The sequence below is a fragment of the Hyaena hyaena genome, unplaced genomic scaffold (genome assembly GCF_003009895.1).
Source record: "Hyaena hyaena isolate Hyena2069 unplaced genomic scaffold, ASM300989v1 scaffold_284, whole genome shotgun sequence".
NCBI classification, from domain to species: Eukaryota; Metazoa; Chordata; class Mammalia; order Carnivora; family Hyaenidae; genus Hyaena; species Hyaena hyaena.
Genome location: NW_024080913.1, coordinates 383,930 through 403,679, shown reverse-complemented (window position 1 = coordinate 403,679; position 19,750 = coordinate 383,930). Strand labels below are relative to the sequence as shown.

General features: G+C 40.1%; 1 protein-coding gene across 1 annotated transcript in view; it reads right to left on the bottom strand.

The window, feature by feature from the left end:
- The window catches only part of VPS45 (vacuolar protein sorting 45 homolog), a 60,832-nt gene that overhangs the window by 26,353 nt on the left and 14,729 nt on the right, over positions 1–19,750 (bottom strand). The window contains exons 11-14 of the mRNA XM_039246297.1: positions 11,847–12,005; positions 11,541–11,648; positions 10,595–10,716; positions 195–326 (exon numbers count right to left, since the gene is read on the bottom strand). Coding sequence (XP_039102228.1) covers positions 195–326; positions 10,595–10,716; positions 11,541–11,648; positions 11,847–12,005 — 521 coding nt within the window. The remainder of the gene's footprint in view (positions 1–194; positions 327–10,594; positions 10,717–11,540; positions 11,649–11,846; positions 12,006–19,750) is intronic.

The following is a 19,750-nucleotide window of genomic DNA, read 5'->3' as shown; positions in this document are numbered from 1 at the left end:
AATTAAGTGATTTATGAACCTAAAGGAGTATAGCTCCTTCATCTCACACAATGTCTAAGTGGCTCTGTGAATTGGTGCCTTTTGGCCTCCAGCTGTTTATGCAACACTGACCTTACCTTTCCTGCATAAAGGGAACTTAAGCCTTATTCTCTAGGAAGGGGAACCGAGTTGTAGGACGGAATGTTCTCCCTTACCTTTTAGTGTTATGCACTGTGGTCCCTCCCAGGACGATCCTCACTCCAGGAGTAGTACGGTTCAGGTTATAAACTGTTAGGGCCTCTTCATAGGTGGCTCCTCCAATTATAAACACAACGATGTCCTGAGGTCTGCGGTAATGAAGAAAGTTAACATCACAGGATAAGAGCGGAAAAGGCAAAGGTTTGTTGCCACCATTATACGTGCAGTTTTAATTTCTAAATCTTTCATTTTTGGTTGGAAGAAGCAGAAGGAAAGCAGAATAGAATAAAAGGCTTAAAAAAAGTTTTAATTATCTGAAATTGGCAGGAAACAGAGCAGGAAATGCTGAATGGTGATTTGCTTTCTGTTTATGAGCGGATGTCTTATAATTTCTGTGCCGTGGATTTCAGAATAGCACAATAGTGTTTGCTAGAACCAAATGTAGAAATATTCTTTTATATTCAAGAGGCTGCAGAGTGCTTCACTGTGACATGGTATCAATAGAGCAGTAATTTATGCTTGTGCTACACAACTCCTTTCGTGTATAAGCTTTTTGACAAATACTTAGTACAATGTCATTACAATGGCCACTGTCCAAAGACCACAAAGTATTTTGGAGAGTGCCGGTATATTAGGATGTGCCCATAAGATGGAAACTAGAAACACTTAGTATTTTGAGTGTAAATACTCAAGAATGGGACATATAAATAATGACACTTCTAGGAGAAGTGTCTTACCATCTTTGTTCTCAAATCCTTTGATAGACCAAGAAAAAAAAAAAAAACCATGAAAACAAACAAATGAAAAACTCTTGGAGAATGGCTTTGATACTGGAGATACTGACACTTGCCTCAGTCACTTGCCTCATTTGGGTAGCGCAGTGCAGTTTTACTGTGTTCCAATCTTTATCAAAATGGCCTTGTAACAAAAGTAAGTGGACCCCGAGGAAGGGGGGAGAAAAAAGTAAGGACCTCCTATTGGCCCCTTCTGTAGATATTCACAAGGAGACCATAGCATTTCAAAACTGTTAAAGTTTGCCTTGTTTTTTCTCATGCCATCAACAGAAGATAGAATTACTTAATCTTGAGTAATTTTATTAAACGACTTACTGCGCATTATTTAAAACTACATCAAACAGAAGCATCCATTTTGGAGGTTATAGCACAAAATTAAATAGAAACATCTGTAATCATATGTGCTTAGGTAGAAATCCTGGAAAAAAAAACAAAAAACCCTACATTTCCTTTCTGTTCATCTCTTTCTAAAACACCGTGAAGGAACTGAGAGATTATTTATTCTCATGGTACTTCATGGAAACAGAATCAGATATTATGACCATAAATAAAAATGTTCTGATAATCTCTGAATTGCAGAGATATCCACTAAGAGGCTCCCAATGATGCAAAGGTGGTTATTTTGCAACTCATTGGGTAGGGAGTCAATCATATTTCTGTGTGAACCTGGAACTTGAAATCATGCCTTTCAATACTAAACTTACTTTTTAAGACAAAATAAGCTTCATTTAAGTCTATTTACCTGAAACAATGTACTCAGCACTACAGTGCTGTAGGAGTTGCTTGCTAGTATATATTCTATAATCATTTTTGTTATTTTAAAATATGCTACTTAAGACTAGATAAATATTTGCATATAGTATAAAACACAAACAGATATACTATTAAAAAAAAGTGAATTTCCTCCCTGCTACATTGCTCTTGCACTTCAATTTCTGTGTAGAGGCAAACGGTACTATTAGAATCTTCTGTGTTCTTTTATAGATATTATCTACAGTATGTATGCAAATATACACATACATACATATTCACACATACACATACACACGCACATGTGTATATATATGTATAGCACATACACACGTCAATAAAAGCATTTTATGTGCACTGTTCTGCTTCTTGCCCTTATCTTGGATCTAGTATGCATTTATTTTATTACTATTTTTAAAAGCTTATTCATTTATTTTGAGAGAGAGAGAGACAAAGAGAGAGCACGAGCGGGGGGGGGGGGCAGAGAGGGACAGGAGAGAGAGAGAGAGAGAGAGAGAGAGAATCCCAAGCAGGCTCCATGCTGTCAGTGCAGAGCCTGATGCAGGGCTCAGTCTCTGAACGGTGAGATCATGACATGAACCGAAATCAAGAGCCAGACAAACAGATTTCTTAAGGGGATCAACTAAGCTACAGTTGGCTGTAATTTTAGATACAGAGAGGAGTCTCTGTAACCTTTTTCACAGCATTACCCTCATGGATATACACAATTTCTTTTTATCACCAAACTTCAAAGGATATAAATTTTTAATTCTTCCCACTATATTGACTCTGGAAGTACCAATGAGCTGAGATAATCATGGCTTCTCAAATACAGTCATTACTGGCTTAATATTCATTAAAGGATGTGAAGAATTAGTTCTATGAAGGAAAAAAAAAATCCAGCGTCATAAGAATATGCCGCCAAGGGGGCGCCTGGGTGGCTTAGTCGGTTAAGCGTCCGACTTTCGCTTAGGTCATGATCTCTCGGTTCTTGGGTTTGAGCCCCGCGTCGGGCTCTGTGCTGACTGCCAGCTCAGAGCCTGGAGCCTATTTAAGAGTCTGTGTCTCCCTCTCTCTCTGACCCTCCCCTGCTCACGCTCTCTCTCTCTCTCTCCTAGAAATAAATAAAAATATTAAAAAGAAAAAAAAAGAACATGCCGCCAAGGAGACAGAAGCCATTCTATCAATTGTTCGTTCTATGTTGTAACCATCTGGGGGCAGCCCAGGCACAAAACAGGGGCGGGGGGGGGGAGAACGCCGTTACGCTGTTCAGAGAAGTAATAAATTCCTCAAAGCTGAAATGGAATTCCATTCTCAGAAAAATGAGTAGTTTTACTGTAAAGTAAGCCTCTTTACATTGAGGGACAATTCTAGACTGACACCTGTTAGGCAGTTTATCTTGAGTAAATACTCATGAATGGCACACACTATCTCATTAAGAAGAAGGGAAGGAAGCTTCTCCCTCGCAGGGAGAAGAACCAGACAGGAATACTTCTGTTTTGAGCTTCTGATCTGATAAGTCAATTTAAAAAGCTACCGGGCAGACTAACGAGGATCATCCTGGAAAATAAATGTTGCTTCTCTATAGCTGCCCTCTCTTTACCTCGAGAGTACATCTGTCTCTTTTGGGAAAGAAAGGCGAGAGCGGGGAAGGAATAAACTCAAGCAGGCTCCTAGAAGAGCCTGAGAATTCTACCCATAGTCGGACAATTTCAGGGTGCCAGAGTATCTTCGTGTTACTGGAGAGGGAAGAAACGTCACAGACGGTACCTGTGGGTGTAGGTTATAACATAAGGACAAAACTTTGACACAGGGATAGACTCTTACAGCTTGACTTAATTGTGTACTTCGCAAAGATGACTATGTCCCATTTGGTTATGAAAACATTAATAAATGTTTTCCTGAGCCTCCTACTACTTACTCAAACTGGTTTAGGGAGGAACATCAACGGAAAAAAAAAAATCCCTGACATTTTTCCTTTTCATTCCTTTCCCTGGTGAATTTTAAAAGTAGATGCTCTGATGAGGCTAACAGTAAAATTGACAACAAACCATTTTTATATGATGGTTGAAGCTAAGTGGAATCCGCAGATTCAATTCTTTGTACACATCTTCCTGTGCTCTGTAATTCACCATAGCAACCAGAAGCATTAATTAATGCAGGCAACAAACATAAGAAAACAGCGGCCAGTTCATGCTGTATACAGATATACAAGGACACCTTGAGAACTCAGCCAATTTACATCTTGTTTTATTAGAAAAATAAACAAAAAATTCTCACATATAGTATTTCTGGAAATCATTACTTCCATACATGAATAAGCTAAGTAAAGCACTTAAATTTTTAAGAGGCAATATTGTATCTACTTTTGGACCATTGTATTTGTGGCTAAAATGTAACTTTTTGAATATACTTACAGATAGTAAAGATCTTATGAGCATTTACTATAGGAAAAACGGCCAATGTTAAAGGACCGCCGCCCTTATTGTAATGAAAATAAACTGCTACAACCAGATTCTACAAAATTTGGGTAAACGTGAAAAGGTACTTCCATTTTGAATTGACTATGGAATGCATGACCAGAGAGCTCCATTTTCTCACCAAATGTTTATGTTGCCTGTTTTTATCAGGGACAAGAAGCAATTGTGGAGTGAGGAAGAAAAATGAGCCTGCTGAATAGGAGATGCAGGAGTCCCAACTGCAGAAGAAAGATCAAAACTCAATTTGTAGATATGGCTAGACTGCCAAACAGGTTAGCCATGAATTTAATAGCGAAGGACTAAAACATTTCTACAAGTGTTCCTGGTTTTGCAAAAAAGTTATATTCTCCGGGTGCCAGGGTGGCTAAGTCAGTTGAGCGTCCAACTTCGGCTCAGGTCATGATCTCATGGTTCGTGGGTTTGAGCCTTGCATCGGGCTCTGTGCTGACAGCTAGCTCAGAGCCTGGAGCCTATTTCAGATTCTGTGTCTCCCTCTCTCTCTGACCCTCCCCTGCTCATGCTGCCTCTCTCTCTTTCTCTCAGAAATAAATTTAAAAAGAAAAAACATTAAAAAAAAGTTGTATTCTTACCACATCTCCTTTGATACTTTCTAATAACACCACCGAGGAGTTCTATCATGATGAACCTGAACTTACATGAAGATGACTAAAATCAATGACCCTTCTCAACGTGATGACCCAAGACAGTGGCTAGAACTGAGAGTGAGGCCAAGTATAGGCAGGCTCAAAATACTGTGGACAGTTACTGGAAAACTGTAAAAATCTAAATTTTCTGGTTGCATCAACCAAATTTATTTCCTAGTGTGTTTCCCAACTGTAAATCTCGTCATTTCAATTTTTTGAGACGCCTACATATGAAATTTGACAACATCTACTGGACACCTCTTTGTAAAGCACTGTGTTAAATATTGTGAAAAACCCGATATTAATAAAATATAGTTCTTACTTCCAGATTATGATACCTAATACAGCATCTAATAGGAAAGATAGGTATGAATACAACTACTGTCTCAACGTCCAGAGGCAAACACTATTAACGTTTTCTTGTTAATTCTTCAAGAAATACCGTATACATAAACATGCATGTGTTTGCATATATATTACATACATATTATACATATGTGTATAGTAAAGTGACTTGTTTATATATATGGATGTACATAATCACACTTACGCTTAGGTGTTTTTTTCACACAAAAGGGATATTATAGCATCTTGGTTTTCTATCCAATGTATCTTAGAAAGATTTTGTATTACCCCAAGAAGAGTTATGCCATTTTTTAAGAAGAACACATAGCACTGTAGTATAATTTAGGTAATGACACTGTAGTATAATTTAGGTAGAGTCTTCTACTGATGGATATTTAGCTTGTTCCGTTTTTCCTTTTTTAAATGTTTATTATTTTTGAGAGTGAGCAAGCAAGTAGGGGAGGGGCAGAGAGAGAGGGGGACAGAAGATCAGACAGCAGAGAGCTCGATGTGGGGCTCGAACTCACGAACCGCGAGATAAGACCTGGGCCGAAGTCTGACGCTTAACTGACTGAGCCACTCAGGCGCCCCCCCCCCCACTTTTTCCCCTTAAACTATTACAAATAATATTCCAGTAACTATCCTTGTTTACAGGTCTTTGTGTACCTGAGTGATCTAGCTACACAGCACACCTGTAAAAGTGGAATTGATCAATAGGTCCTTCCAAGGCGTAGTAAAAAAGTTTGTGTAATAGTCATGGATGTTGGATTGCTTCTCGGCCTTTTGGCTAAGGTCAGTGTATAATCGTGCACTGTGCACTGTGAAGTCCTGAATTCAAGATATGTTTCTCCAATAATTATCTCCTTAACTTCTAATTCACTTAAACTAATACTTCTACTGTAATAATTCTTTGACATCATGAAGACCTCCAAACCACTCAACAATACTTTGTTGTTCAAAATCCAAGAACCTCTTTCTGTTTCAGTTCCCCCAAATCCTGGTTGGGCCCAGCTATCAGCCGTATCCTCATTTAATCTAGTACACCCAAAAGTTGCTGGAGAAAACCAGATGACTAGGCTTACAGGCTCTACTTTATTTTTACTTATTAAATTTTTAAAAAAATGTTTGTTTATTTTTGAGAGAGAGACAGAGGGTGAGTGGGGGAGGGGGAAGGTTCCAGGCTCTGAGAATCCCAAGGAGGTTCCAGACTCTGAGCTGTCAGCACAGAGCCCGACATGGGGCTTGAACTCACCAACCGGGTGAGATCATGACCTGAGCCAAAGTCAGATGCTTAACCGACTGAGCCGTCCAGGCGGCCCCTCATGGGCTCTATTTTAAGCCCATTTTAACTCTAACAAAACTCTAATGGGCACTCAAATTTGGCTAGAAGTCCTACTCACATTTCCCTAGTAAATTTGATTCCTAGCCTGCAAGTTGACAGTTTCAGTGTTTTCTTTTTGTACCCACCACCTCAGTTGATCACCTGACATCATATTTCACTGAGAAATTAGAACCAATCAGATAAGGTGGCCCCCTATTCTCACTGTCAAAACTGTTAAGAAGAAAAAAGCGTCCCTCTGCTTCTATCACAGGCTCTTGTGCTTGTGCTCTGGATCCCCTACAGGCTCCACTTCTGCTCTTCCTCTTCAGCATTTTCTACTTTGTTTTTCTTTAGGATAATTCTTTTTTTTTTTTTTTAATGTTTATTTTTGAAAGAGAGATTGAGGGACAGAGCATGAGCAGGGGAGGGGCAGAGAGAGAGGGAGACACAGAGAATCTGAAGCAGCTCCGGCTCTGAGTGGTCAACATAGAGGCTGACTTGAGGCTCGAACTCAGGGATCATGAGATCATGACCTGAGCCAAAGTTGGCTGCTTCACCAACTGAGCCATCCAGGCGCTCGTCTTTAGGATAATTCTCATCAGGTTACAAGGTATGCTCTAGATCTCTGTCCCTTGAGCCCACACTCTCTCCTAGCTATCATCCGCATTTCTCTGACACCTTCACAATAAATATTTTTAAAGTGTTATATACGTTTGTTATCTCTGTTTTGCCTTACATCACGAAACCCTCACTAATTAGGTTTCCAAGCTCACTGACACTAGGGAACAGGTCCCCAAAGACCGTCTTCCTGTTGCCGAATCTGACGGATTCTTCACTGTTTTCACCTTTACCTCTCAGCAGACTGGACTCAGGTTACCGCTGACTTCCTGTCTTTATGACGCCGCCCTCTCCTGGTTTTCCTTCTCCCGTTCTGTTTCCTCCTCGGCGTCCATTTCTGGATCCATGTCTTCCACCCCATGCGCGGTCCTGGACTCTCTTCTTTTCTCTATGTTCTCTCCCTAAGTTATCTTCCATATCTTACATCCTGTAGCTTTAAATATTACCAAAATCCTGTTGACTCCCAATTCAGTATCTAACGTTTCCCCTTGGTTATCTAATAGGCATCTGCAACTTAACAACTTGATTCCCCCCAAAACCTGAGACTTATTCTTGACTTCTCTTTTACCTTGGCCCATCAATCTACTCCATTAAGTCCCTCCATTGATTCTCTCTCCCAGCCTCCCATCCAAACCTCTTTCACTCCTTACCTGGACAATTGCCTCCTAAGTAGTCTCCCTGCTTCTCTTTTTCCCTTCAAAAATCTACTCTCAAAAAAAAAAAAAAAATCCATTCTCGCACAAGGTGATCCTTTAATAAGTAATTCAGTTCATGTCACTTACATGCTAAGCTCCTCGGTGGTTTCCTGTGACATTTAAAATTTAAACCTCCTCTTAACCAGGGCCTATAAGACCCTATGTGATGCAGCCCCTACTTATTTTTTCAACTTACTTCACCATTCCTTGCATTGCTCCCACCATATTGGGCTTCACTCTGTTCCATGAACTTGCCAAGTTCTCTCTTCGAGGCCTTCGCTCTGATAGTCCCTCTGCTTGGGATGCTTTTTGTCCTCATCGTTATGTGATTAGCTCTGTCTTGTAATTCAAAGCTCACTGTACATATCATTTCCTCAGAGAGGTTCTGTCTAAAGCAGCCCTCCTCACCTCTACAAAGTTACTTTGTGGTAAATTTATTACCCTATTTTTATTTCCTCAGTAGCACCTGTCTCCTTCAAATTATATTCTTTATTTGTTTACTGTCTCCAGCATGTAAGCTCCTTGAGGGCAGGTAAGGAGCCTGTCTTTCCTGTCACTTCTATTTCCCCAGGATCTACAACAGTTTTCGACATACTGAAGGGACTCAAGAAACATTTGTTACATAAAAGGATGGAGCAATTGCATTATTACCTGTATTTGTATTTAGGTGATAGTGACAGATGCCAACAGAAGCTGACTTGTAAACGTACATTTTGTAAGTGTGCATTTTGTTGGCATCGTTCTGAGTTTCATTTGGAAGTGAATCACCCAAATTAGAAAGCTTTGCTCTTATTAACGCACAATAAACTCTTCTAGTCTTATATGGTGTCCCTTTAACAATAAGTAGCTAATTTCTTATTTGATAATTCTTTACCCTTAAATTTTTTAACGTTTATTTATTTTTAAGAGAAAGAGAGAGACAGAGTGCAAGCAGGGGAGGGGCAGAGAGAGAGGGAGACACAGAATGTGAAGCAGGCTCCAGGCTCTGAGCTGTCAGCACAGAGCCTGATGAGGGGCTCGAACTCACAAACTGTGAGATCATGACCTGAGCCGAGGTTGGAGGCTTTACTGACTGAGCACCCTGGCGTCCCTGTTTGATAATTCTTATATAAAATTCATTTAAAAAGTAGTACTTTTCCTTTTATATAATTAAAAAGCTATGTAACAAAGTAATACTGTTTTCCTTTTTTTGAGGGAGAGTGCACATGAGCAGGGGAAGGGGAGAGGGAGAGAGAGAATCTTAAGTTCTATTTTTTAAAAAATGCTTATTTTGAGAAAGAGAGAAAGAGAGAGAGAGAGAGAGAGAGAGAAGGTGAGCATGCATGCGTCGGGGGGAGGGGCAGAGAGACTCCCAAGTAGGCTCTGCATTGTCAGCATGGAGCCCAATGAAGGGCTTGATCCCAGGAACCAGGAGATCACGGCCTGAGCTGAAATCAAAGGGTCAGTTGCTTAACCAAATGAGCCACCCAGGTGCCAGAGTTATACTGTTTTTCAAAAAGCCTCTAAGATAGGTGAATAGCTTTAGGCTGGTTTTCATTCTTTTCCACTTAGCTGACAGTTCTAAATCTTGATGCCAAGGTCCTTAAGCATCTGATTTGAATGAATGTACAGTTTGAATTTAGGCCCAGGTATTCTGCCCCTCGGCCTTGGATTTTTTAGAGTTTTCTTTTTTCTGTTCTGTTACCAAAGTACAGTTTTTATTTTAAAGGAACAAAATGGAAAAAGAAGATATTTTATCATATTAAAGAATCATCTATGTACCTCAAAACACTTTTCTCCTTTCAGAAGTTCATTGCATTTATAAAACACTGTTCTTCAAGACTCTTAGATTATGATTAGCTGCAATAATGGAAGAATTCTACCAATATAACAATTCTCACATCAATCTACCCAATAGGGCTCCATTACATATATCAGGCTCTTTACAACACGTGGTTCCAATAAAAAAATACACAAGAATATAACTTATAACAACGTGGACTTTGCGTATATTTCAAATTTCAGGTTGGTCTTAGTAAGTTGTTCTGGATGAGTTTTGTGTTTTTTTTTAATTTCTGAGACAGAGAGAGAGAGAGAGAGAGCATGAGCAGGGGAGAGAGGGAGATACAGAATCTGAAACAGGCTCCAGGCTCTGAGCTGGCAGTCAGCACAGAGCCCGATGTGGGGCTTGAACCCACAAACCGCGAGATCATGACCTGAGCTGAAGTCAGACACTTAACCGACTGAGCCACCCAGGCGCCCCTGGACGAGCTTTGTTTTTATGAAAACTAACAAACCATTGGATCCAAATGCCAATTAATTGCTTCCTTCAGTTAATACCCCCAAAGCAAGCCATCCTTTCCTGACCCGTTTACTGCCACATTTGGTGAAGTCCAGTCCCCGCCAAAAATAGTAACAACCTGCTCTGGATGGCAATCAAGCAGCAAATCTATTTTTGGCTTTAATGTTTGAAACTCCAAATGTGAAATGCCAAGGCACTGAGCATTACATGTGTAAGTAAACTCATCTGACACTGAAGAACGGAATACAAGTATCTGGGATACTCTAAAACACCTGCTTCTTTATTCCAAAAGAAATAATGTTTCAGGCTTAGCAAGTGAATTTATAGCTAACCTTGACGCACGTAAAACCTAAAGGAATCTCAGAACTGAAACGACAGGGGAAGGAGGAGTGGGAGAGTATAATCTTAACTGTAGTCTCATACATCACTCTATGTTTCCTATTTTCTTAGTGTTTACGGTCTTTATTATTAATATCTTGGTGATCTTACCTGTCTCTGAGTGTGCTGGGGCCCAGATAAGGGTACACGTTTTCCTTAAGCTTTCCTTTGATGAGCTGGTCCAGGGTCTCATGTAGGAAAGGCTGATGTTGAGTATACACATTTTCTACTCCCTAAGACAGGGAAAGATGATCTTCTATCATTTTTGGGAAACATGCAATATAACAGTTAATGATACTCATCAGAAAAGGACATGCAATTTACTAGGGATTTCATGGGATAGATTCAAATAGGAATTTTAGAAGACTGTTATGGTTAAATCATCAAAAAAATTCTTTTCACCAATTAGAAATGTTCCAATGTCACAAAAATGCTGTAATTTAAACCTAGCTATTATAAAAAGAATTTTTAAAAAGGAATTGCTTGAGTCCTTTATCATCTCTTCAGTGATTTCTCATCCTTTTGTGAAAACGTTGGATGACAGGTAGAGCAAATAAAAGGAAAAGATCGTGTAGAAAAGGAGTCTGGAAACACTCAGGAAAATGGAAACATTCCAGGAAACATAAGAAAGGCTTGCAGATTAAAACTAATTTGTTACCATTTTAAGAAAATAGTGTTTTTAAAAGATCTACAACTGTTTGCTTCATCTTTAATTTCCTTCAACAAAAAACTACCAAACAAAGTTTGAATTATAAACAAATGGAGTAGAATGGCCGTGCCTAACAGAACCGGCTGCCTTTTCACTCCTGGGTATTTCCCAGGAAGACTCCATTACTCCCGGCTTGGCTGGTTGGTCCATGCTGATGCTGCTCCAATGATGCTGCAGAAAGTACTTGCAGAAAAGGCTTTCAGGAGGATGTCTGCTTTAATTTCATTACCCTGACATCGTACTAAGTCAGCGGCAATCCGGAAGTTACTTTGAAGGTGGTATTTATTCCCTCTTAGCTGTAGGGATGTCAGCTCCTTCTCATTTGGAAAAGCCCAGAACATGCCATACCTTCAGTCCTTTGAGGAACTGTTTGGTAATAGCCACGGCGTCCTTGGGGCTGAAGAGGTCGCTTCCTCTGACCCGCTTACCGCCATATTCAACAACCGCAGACACAAGCTACCAGGAAAAGAAAGAGAAGCCGTCTCTTATTGCTTGGGAAAGAGGAAACTCATTGCATAAGAAAATACCTTTATTAAGGAAATGAGAGGGGAGGACAGGATTATACATTATTGTTAAGTAAAAACAGTGTCATTTTCATCTGTCAGAGGTAAGAAGCTGCTACTTGTTGGGCGGTTGACAAACAGACCTGCTTACCTTTCGGTACTTCTCGGACACACCTTTGTTCCTGAGGTCCATCACCAGGCCTGGCAGGCTGTTGCTGCTGTGTCGCTCATAATGCAGAGCATAGAGCATCACCAGGCGGGCAGCGTCAAACTCCGTCACTTTGGGGTTCTGCAGGAGCCTCTTTACATTCTGGAAAGAGAGAGAGAGCCGACGCTGATCTCCCGTTCACTTGCAAGAGGTGTAGTATCTTAGATCTAATAACTACTGAAGGGCAGGGATAGATCTGAGGTTATGACTAAGATGACCACCATGGCCATGGATAGGTCATAGCTTGAGCCACTGTTTCAACTACAGAAAATGAAATGCTTTTGCCGAAGATAAGATGTAAATAAGGAACAAATTCCCACTGTAATTGCTTTAGGACAACAGTGAATTGATCGATGGATGGTTCCTCCTTTCTTTCCTTTGAGGAGTTGGGTCTATGGTCTCAGGCAGGAAAGGTTGCCGTTTCCCTGCTGAAACAAGAACACCTATTTCTGCCATTTCAGTCAATCTGGCACACAAAAGAACTGACCTGTTGACTTGCAAAACTACTGGCTGGTGTTAGTGATTGACCAACGAAATGGAGCCAAGTAGGGGGACTTGGCTTCATCTCTGAGAAGCATCAGATGAACGCTATGCCTCAACATGGCTTTCAGAGTCAGAGTATGTAAAGCATGGACTCTCTAAACAGAACACTTAGGATCTGAGGAGGACAGGTCCTGACAGCAAGGGGGTGGGGGGACACAGTCATTTAGGTTTTGCCAATCCTTACATTAAGGGACTTCCCTATAGTATCTACTTATGTTTATTATGCAGCAGAACAAATTAATCCAAGCCAATAAATACTCTGTGATCTCCCTCGAAGCATACGGCACGACGCCAGGATCTGGAGGGGATACAGAGATGACTTAGACCCAATTTCTGTCCTCAGTGAGTTCAGACAAGGAGGTGGAGGGGAATGAAACATGTACAGCCTTGTCTGCTACAGAGCATTTTCTTGAACGCACCTTAACTCTATGAGATCATTGAATATGGGAATAGTGTTAGTTTGACACAGAAGGCATATTGCTTTATGGGTAGTTTTTTGAGCATTTTAATATTAAGGGAATAGGGGCAAGCTTCCTCTTTAAAGACACTATGTTAAGAAAAATGTATGCAGGGGTGCCTGGGTGGCTTAGTCGGTTAAGCGTCCGACTTTCGCTTAGGTCATGATCTCGCGGTTCGTGGGTTCGAGCCCCACGTCGGGCTCTGTGCTGACTGCCAGCTCAGAGCCTGGAGCCTGTTTCAGAGTCTGTGACTCCCTCTCTCTCTGACCCTCCCCTGCTCACGCTGTCTCTCTCTCTCTCTCCTAGAAATAAATAAAAATTAAAAAAAAAAATATGTATGCAGGGGCACCTGGGGGGCTCAGTCGGTTAAGCATCAGACTTTGGCTCAGGTCATGATCTCCGGTTCGTGGGTTCGAGGCTCGCATCGGGCTCTGTGCTGACAGCTCCGAGCCTGGAGCCTGTTTCAGATTCTGTGTCTCCCTCTCTCTCTGCTCCTCCCTTGCTTGCACTCTGTCTCTCTCTGTCTCAAAAATAAATAAAACATTTAAAAAAATGAAAAAAATAGAAAAAGAAAAAAGTATGTAAATCCTACACAAGTGTTTTCTGCAAGAAGTAGCTGGTTTTATAGCTTTAAGAACTGTGTACACTTCACTGAGTTAAGCTATCTGGGGAAAGGGCAAGTGCAAATGAGAAGAATACTAAGACATTTCTCTGAGTTAGCAAACAAAACAACAGCCTCAAACTGACAGATAGCCTCATATTGTAATTTTAATTTTGGTGAGACTAGTTTGTTTGAGAAGCAAAAGTTTTGGTACCTTACATCTTGAAGACTAAATCATGAGCCGCAGGAGTAAGGAAAGCTACAAAGGATGGGCTGAGTGTACTAGGTGCAAATGCCTATGTAGATTTAATTGGGCTAATGCTTTTATTAGGATTATTATTATTTTTATTAGGGCTTTGATTACAAAGTTATACAGATGTTTTTTAGTTATGTAGATTTTAAGTGACCTGCTTATAACCCTATTTTCCCAGAACACTTGGTTATTTTATTTTTTTTAAGTTTATTTTTGAGAGAGAGAGAAACACGAGTAGGGGAAGAACAGCATGAGAGGAGGGGAGAGGGAACCTGAAGCAGGTTCTGTGCTGTCAATACAGAGCCCGATGTGGAACTCGATCGCATGAACTGTGAGATCATGACCTGAACCGAAATCAAGAGCTGGACACTTACCTGACTGACTGAACCGCTCAGGTGCCCCAACTTGTTTATTTTTAGTGCATGATTTTGCAGAATGGGAGGTTTTTCAGAAAAACATATGGGAGGTTTCTGTGTTATAATACAGAAACATATGCAAAAAACAAAACAAGAAACAAAAACTGAGAATCCGTGCAATGGGGGGAAGGGGACACCAAGTGAAAAAAAAGCACATCTGGTTGCTGAGAAATCAAGAAAGACTTCACGAAGGAGGTGCCATTTGCCAAAGGCCCTAAAGAACCAGTAAGCGCTGGAATTAGTCTGAGATCAAAGAGGAAACGCTCTTAACGGGAATGAGGAAATCAGAAAAAGAAATGGGTTGAGTCGAGAGCCTGGCAAGAGCCTTAGCGGGCACTGGATGCTGAGGACACAGCAACATCCAAATGGAACTTTACAACTTATGAGGTGCTTTCACATACCTTGTCTTTTTAATACTTCACAACAACCAGGTCTAGTGTTTTAGAACTCTTCTGTTCACACCAAAGAGGGACCATGATGATGTGGGGAAGCTCCCCAGGTGTCTCAGGTAGAGAGTTCTCTGGGTGGGATTCCTATTGTTGCTTTTCTGTGTGAAGATCTCACTATCATCATCTTCAAGGGATCAAAAGGGAAGAGATGTCTCTTCTATAGATTTAAACCCTGCAGTCCTAAGAATTTCCTTACTTTTTTTTTCTTCTTCTGTGGTACCCTTTCGGGAGCTATCACCGAATACAGACGACTTAGAATATCTGTTTAAATCTGCCACTAGTTTTTGCCCTACTATGAAGAAATTTCAGAGTACAAATTACTATCAGGTAAGAATGGCCAATTTCATATGCCTCTCAATCAACTTCGCATAAGCTTAACACACCCATTGGGGATCCCTGTTGTCACCTGTCTCGAAGGCTAATGTTTTACTCGGTGCCCTTGCAGTCACTCTCTTTTGACCTTAAATCTACTCAATTTCTAGACTTTTCAGCAAACCTGAGATACTCAAGTAACTATAAAACCACAAAACGGGTATGAGGACAGAGAGCCGCCATCAGCCTGTACCCTTCCCACTTGCTCCCCTACTAGTGACTTTTACTTGCATCTTGACTTACTCTTGGCTCTTTTCCATTAAAGGACCCACTTCTGTTCCCTGAGATCTGGTGCCAGCATTTAGAGTCCCTGGCGAGACTCTTGGTTCTCCCTTGAGGACGTGGCCCAGAACCTGATCCAAGAGGACTTGGAGGAGACTACTTTGCTTACTTTTGAGGCCTTAGGACTCAACCCATAACTCAGATCAGTTTTTCAGCTAGACTCATCTATTTCCTCATGAGAAGAAACCTGTAGGTACAAGCTCGCTCTTCTCTCTCAGCTACGTAAGTCCTTGAAGAAGCAGGGCCTCTCTGCCTGCCTGGATCCCATGTTACCCTTCGACTTAATTCTGAACTATTTCACTCATGGCCACCTGACTCATCAACTTGACTGACAGTGGCATACGTTATCCTGAGATCCCACGGTACTAACCAGAAAGGAGAAAACATTCTGAGAGGCTTTTAATTCCGTAGAAGGTTATCTGCTACGTGGTGGTATTTGTATGTTGGAAATATGACTGAATTACACAATGAACTTCTGGTTTCTCTTTTCTTATTAAATTTTCCCTAAGTCTTGAGACTTTCAAGAGAGAAAAGGATGTATCACATAATACTAGTGGCTGAGTAAAGAGAGAAACAGAAAACCACTGTCCTCTTAAGACAGGATTCAAAGACAGAATTTACGGAGTTCTAACATTCATACGGGCCTAATGAAGGAATAGGAAAAGAAAAGCAAAACCACTACCTCTGAGGGTCAAGTTTCAAAGAGTAGCTAATGTTCACTCAAAAAAATCAATTAGAAAATAACTGTTCTTTTCTGATATTTAAAGATCTTTCCACTGTTTTGGAACTACTTTTCCATTTTCTCCTACCAAAACTATGAGGAAGTAACACAACAAGAAAAAATTTTTTATAATGACATAGCTACATGCTAAACCACTGTACAAATCACAGGTGGAGTCCGCAACTAAAAATAGTCCTTAATTTCTGCTTTAATTTAACCTAAAGGGTAGGAACTCTACCTTGTTATTTCTTTTTTACCTTAAATCTACTCAACTTCTGTACTTTTCAGCAAATCTGAGATACTCTAGTAACTATAAAACCACAAAACTGTAGTAAAATTGTCAATGAATAGCATTATAAGCCAGCAGATTAGAACAGCAAAAAGAAACTGGTGAAAGCCTTCAACATGCTGAGAGGATTAAAAACAAAAACAAAAAACAACCAAGTCTAGTCTAACAGTTTGAGAGAACAGTGCTGTGGGACTGTAAAGAGCTTATCTAGGAAAAATGATAGAAAGTAGGCAGGACCCCATTCCTGACTACTGACTAGTAAATACATCGGAGTCCATATTCTTTTTCTTAATATCTAGTCAACATAAAATTTAGCTTTTGCTGGTCAACATTCTTTCTGAAACGCTGGTAAAATGCTGGTCTAGAGAAAAAATGGTCACTTTTATTCTTAATTGGGGAAAGTAAAATTGTCACCTCAACGTGTCCCAAACAATTTTCTTATGATTTTAATGAGAAGCAGAAAAACCCTTCTGCAATCAGGAGGGATGTGAGGTGATGAGCAGACTAGAAAACATGTCCTGGATGCCCCAAAGAGAACAGAATGTATCATCAGACAATAATATGGATGATCATGACAGTTACTACTTACTTATTAAATGTTGTAAGCACCAGGTACAATATTAAGTGCTTTATATGTACCAGCTCACTGAATGCTCACAAAAATAAGGTAAGTGCTGTGATTTTCCTCCCAGTTTACAGACAAAAAGACTAAGGCTTAGAGTGGTTATCATTTTCAAACCCAAGCCATCAAAGCCCCAAGCTCTTAGCCACTACTCTATTGTGCTTCAAACAGAACTGTCCTCTTCATATTTCTAACAAGCATTTACTGAGTCTTTCTATCAATAACAGGATGATTTGAGATCTTTTACCCAAGGTCAGGAAAGAAGGATATAAAATAGATTAGTTCCCCCTTCGGAATGAAAAGCTATGATATGACACACAGGGTGGGTGGGGGTCTGCTTACTTTCTGAAGATGTTTCTCTTCATGGCATGAAAATAAATCTTCCTCACTATTCAAATGAGTCTTTTCTGAGGCTCTGGATATGTTTCATTACTTTGCAGTTCAGTTACAGTGAAAATTCTTCTAACTCAAATTTTTGTTAGCCTGTAGGATAACTAGTTAGAAGTGGCAGCAATTTACAGATTAATTTTTAGCAATATGTGAATTTTTTCCCCTTCACTATGATATAGTTACTATTCAATAAAGCAAACCCCATTTCTAACTCAAAACCCTCAATTCATTGCTTCATGGTGTATTATCATCTAAGGTCAAGGCAAGGAATGCTATAACCCATCTAGGGGGCAGGCCCTGGCATTTACTCATTATCAGACAAAAGCTCCCTTCATAGACTATTTAAATCATGTAGCCAAAGGAATCCTTTATGGTGGAGGAGTCCAAATCAATTGTGCACTGTAAAACCCTAACAACATGGGCAAGAAAACCTTCAAAGGATAACTTTTTAAAATATAAAGTGGATCGCAAATGGAATTCATATTTAAAGTATCTATTTTTGTCTCTTAAAGTGAACAAGAAGTAAGATTTCGGGCAAGGAATTACAGTAACCTTGTCCAACTGCTTTCCATATGGTAGAGAGATACAAATAAAGATACTAAAACTGGCTAGTGATTAAGTTTGGTTCTATTGTTTCAAAGAGAAAAATAAAATGATAAAGAAACAGAAGGAAATTTATTTATTAAATTATTTATTAATTTTTTTTTTTTAATTTAAGAGAGAGAGAAAGAGAGAGCCAGCATGAGTGAGTTGGGGGGAGGGCCAGAGGGACAGAGAGAGGTTATGTAGGCTCCATGCTCAGCACAGAGCCCAACATGGGGCTTGATCCCACAACCCTGGGGTCATGACCCAAGACGAAGTCAAGAGTTGGACACTCCACCAACTGAGCCACCCAGGCGCCCCAAGAAACAGAAGGGAATTTAAATTTAATTACAGGGCAAAATTTTGTTTTTATTTAATGAGAGAAGAAAATTCATTTTATTGAGAAAAATAGAAAGCTTTCATTGGAATACTTCTGTTAGACCCACAAAACAACTGTGAGGTGTTATTAGTAGTACTGTTTAAAGTAGGTTGGCCAGGGGGCACCTGGGTGGCCCAGTTGGTTAAAGATACAACTTCGACTCAGGTCATGATCTCACGGTTTGTGGGTTCAAGCCCCGCGTCGGGCTCTGTGCTGACAGCTAGCTCAGAGCCTGGAGCCTACTTCAGATTCTGTGTCTCCCTCTCTCCCTGACCCTCCTCTGCTCACTTGCTCTTTGTCTCTCTCTCTCTCTCTCTCAGAAATAAAATAAAATATTTTAAAAAATAATAATAAAGTAGGTTGGTCAGGTGAAGTAGACTGTGATAGATCTTTATGAAGGAATACTACTGAGTGGTTAAAAAGAAGGAGTGATTAGGTTCTGATTTGGAACAGTCTCTGAGATACGTGGTTAAGTGAAAAAGCAAACTGCAGAGCTACGTGCACAGTATGGTATGGTTTGAATTGAACAAAGAGAGGGCTGCACTCACTCACACAGACTTGCACATCGACACAATAGCCGTAAGGGCACACATGAGGCTAGTGACAGGCTCGCTTTTTCCGATACACGTCTTGGTGAGCCAAGTACTTATGCTATCTACTTAAGAATTAGAATTTAATACAATCTAAAAACTAATAAAACCAACCTTAAAGTTCTTTGAAAAGACTTAAGAACACAGATGAAATTCAAAGCGATGATGGAAGTGCTTTTCATAAATATAAAGCAAATAGCGTCATTATGATTTTCAAAACGATGGTGCTTTCAGAGGACATCTTAATAAACACTAAAAAGTAACAACTAAAAAGCCCAGCAAAGACCCTGCTATACCCAGAGCAGCCACAGGTGGACAGATTTGTTTGTTTTAGTTGTATCATTTATTTAAAACATTTTGCTCAGAGGAGAAGCAACATTTACAGAGCGCCTGTCATATGTGAAGGATTTTACAGATCTCACCAAATCCTGGTAAGAATCTAAAAGTTTGAAATCTTTACCCCTGAGGCTTGGGAAAAATAAGTAATTTCCTCAAAACAAACAAACAAACAAACAAACACAAAAAACCTCTAGTACATAAACTCTAGAGTAAAAACCAGGACCGTCTGGCTCCAAAGCCTGTGCTGTTTCCATTCTACCACGCTGGCTTTATTTTATAAAGCTGAATTGCAGCCGGGAAAGAGAGAGACCAAGTTATAGACTAGAAGCCCTATAAATAAGAAATTATGAGAGTGCCTTAGAAACGGCCACCTCCCAAAGGACTCTCATTCCCAGGTGACTTATTGCCAGTGACACCACATTGTCATTTCTCAGGAGGCTTGGAATTACTGGATTTGTTCTGTCTTGGTATCCTTATATCCAATCTGTTGCTAAATTGTTGTTTTGTTCCTTTGAATTGTCTCCCGGATTTGCCCTTACTGTACATTTTTAGTACTCACTA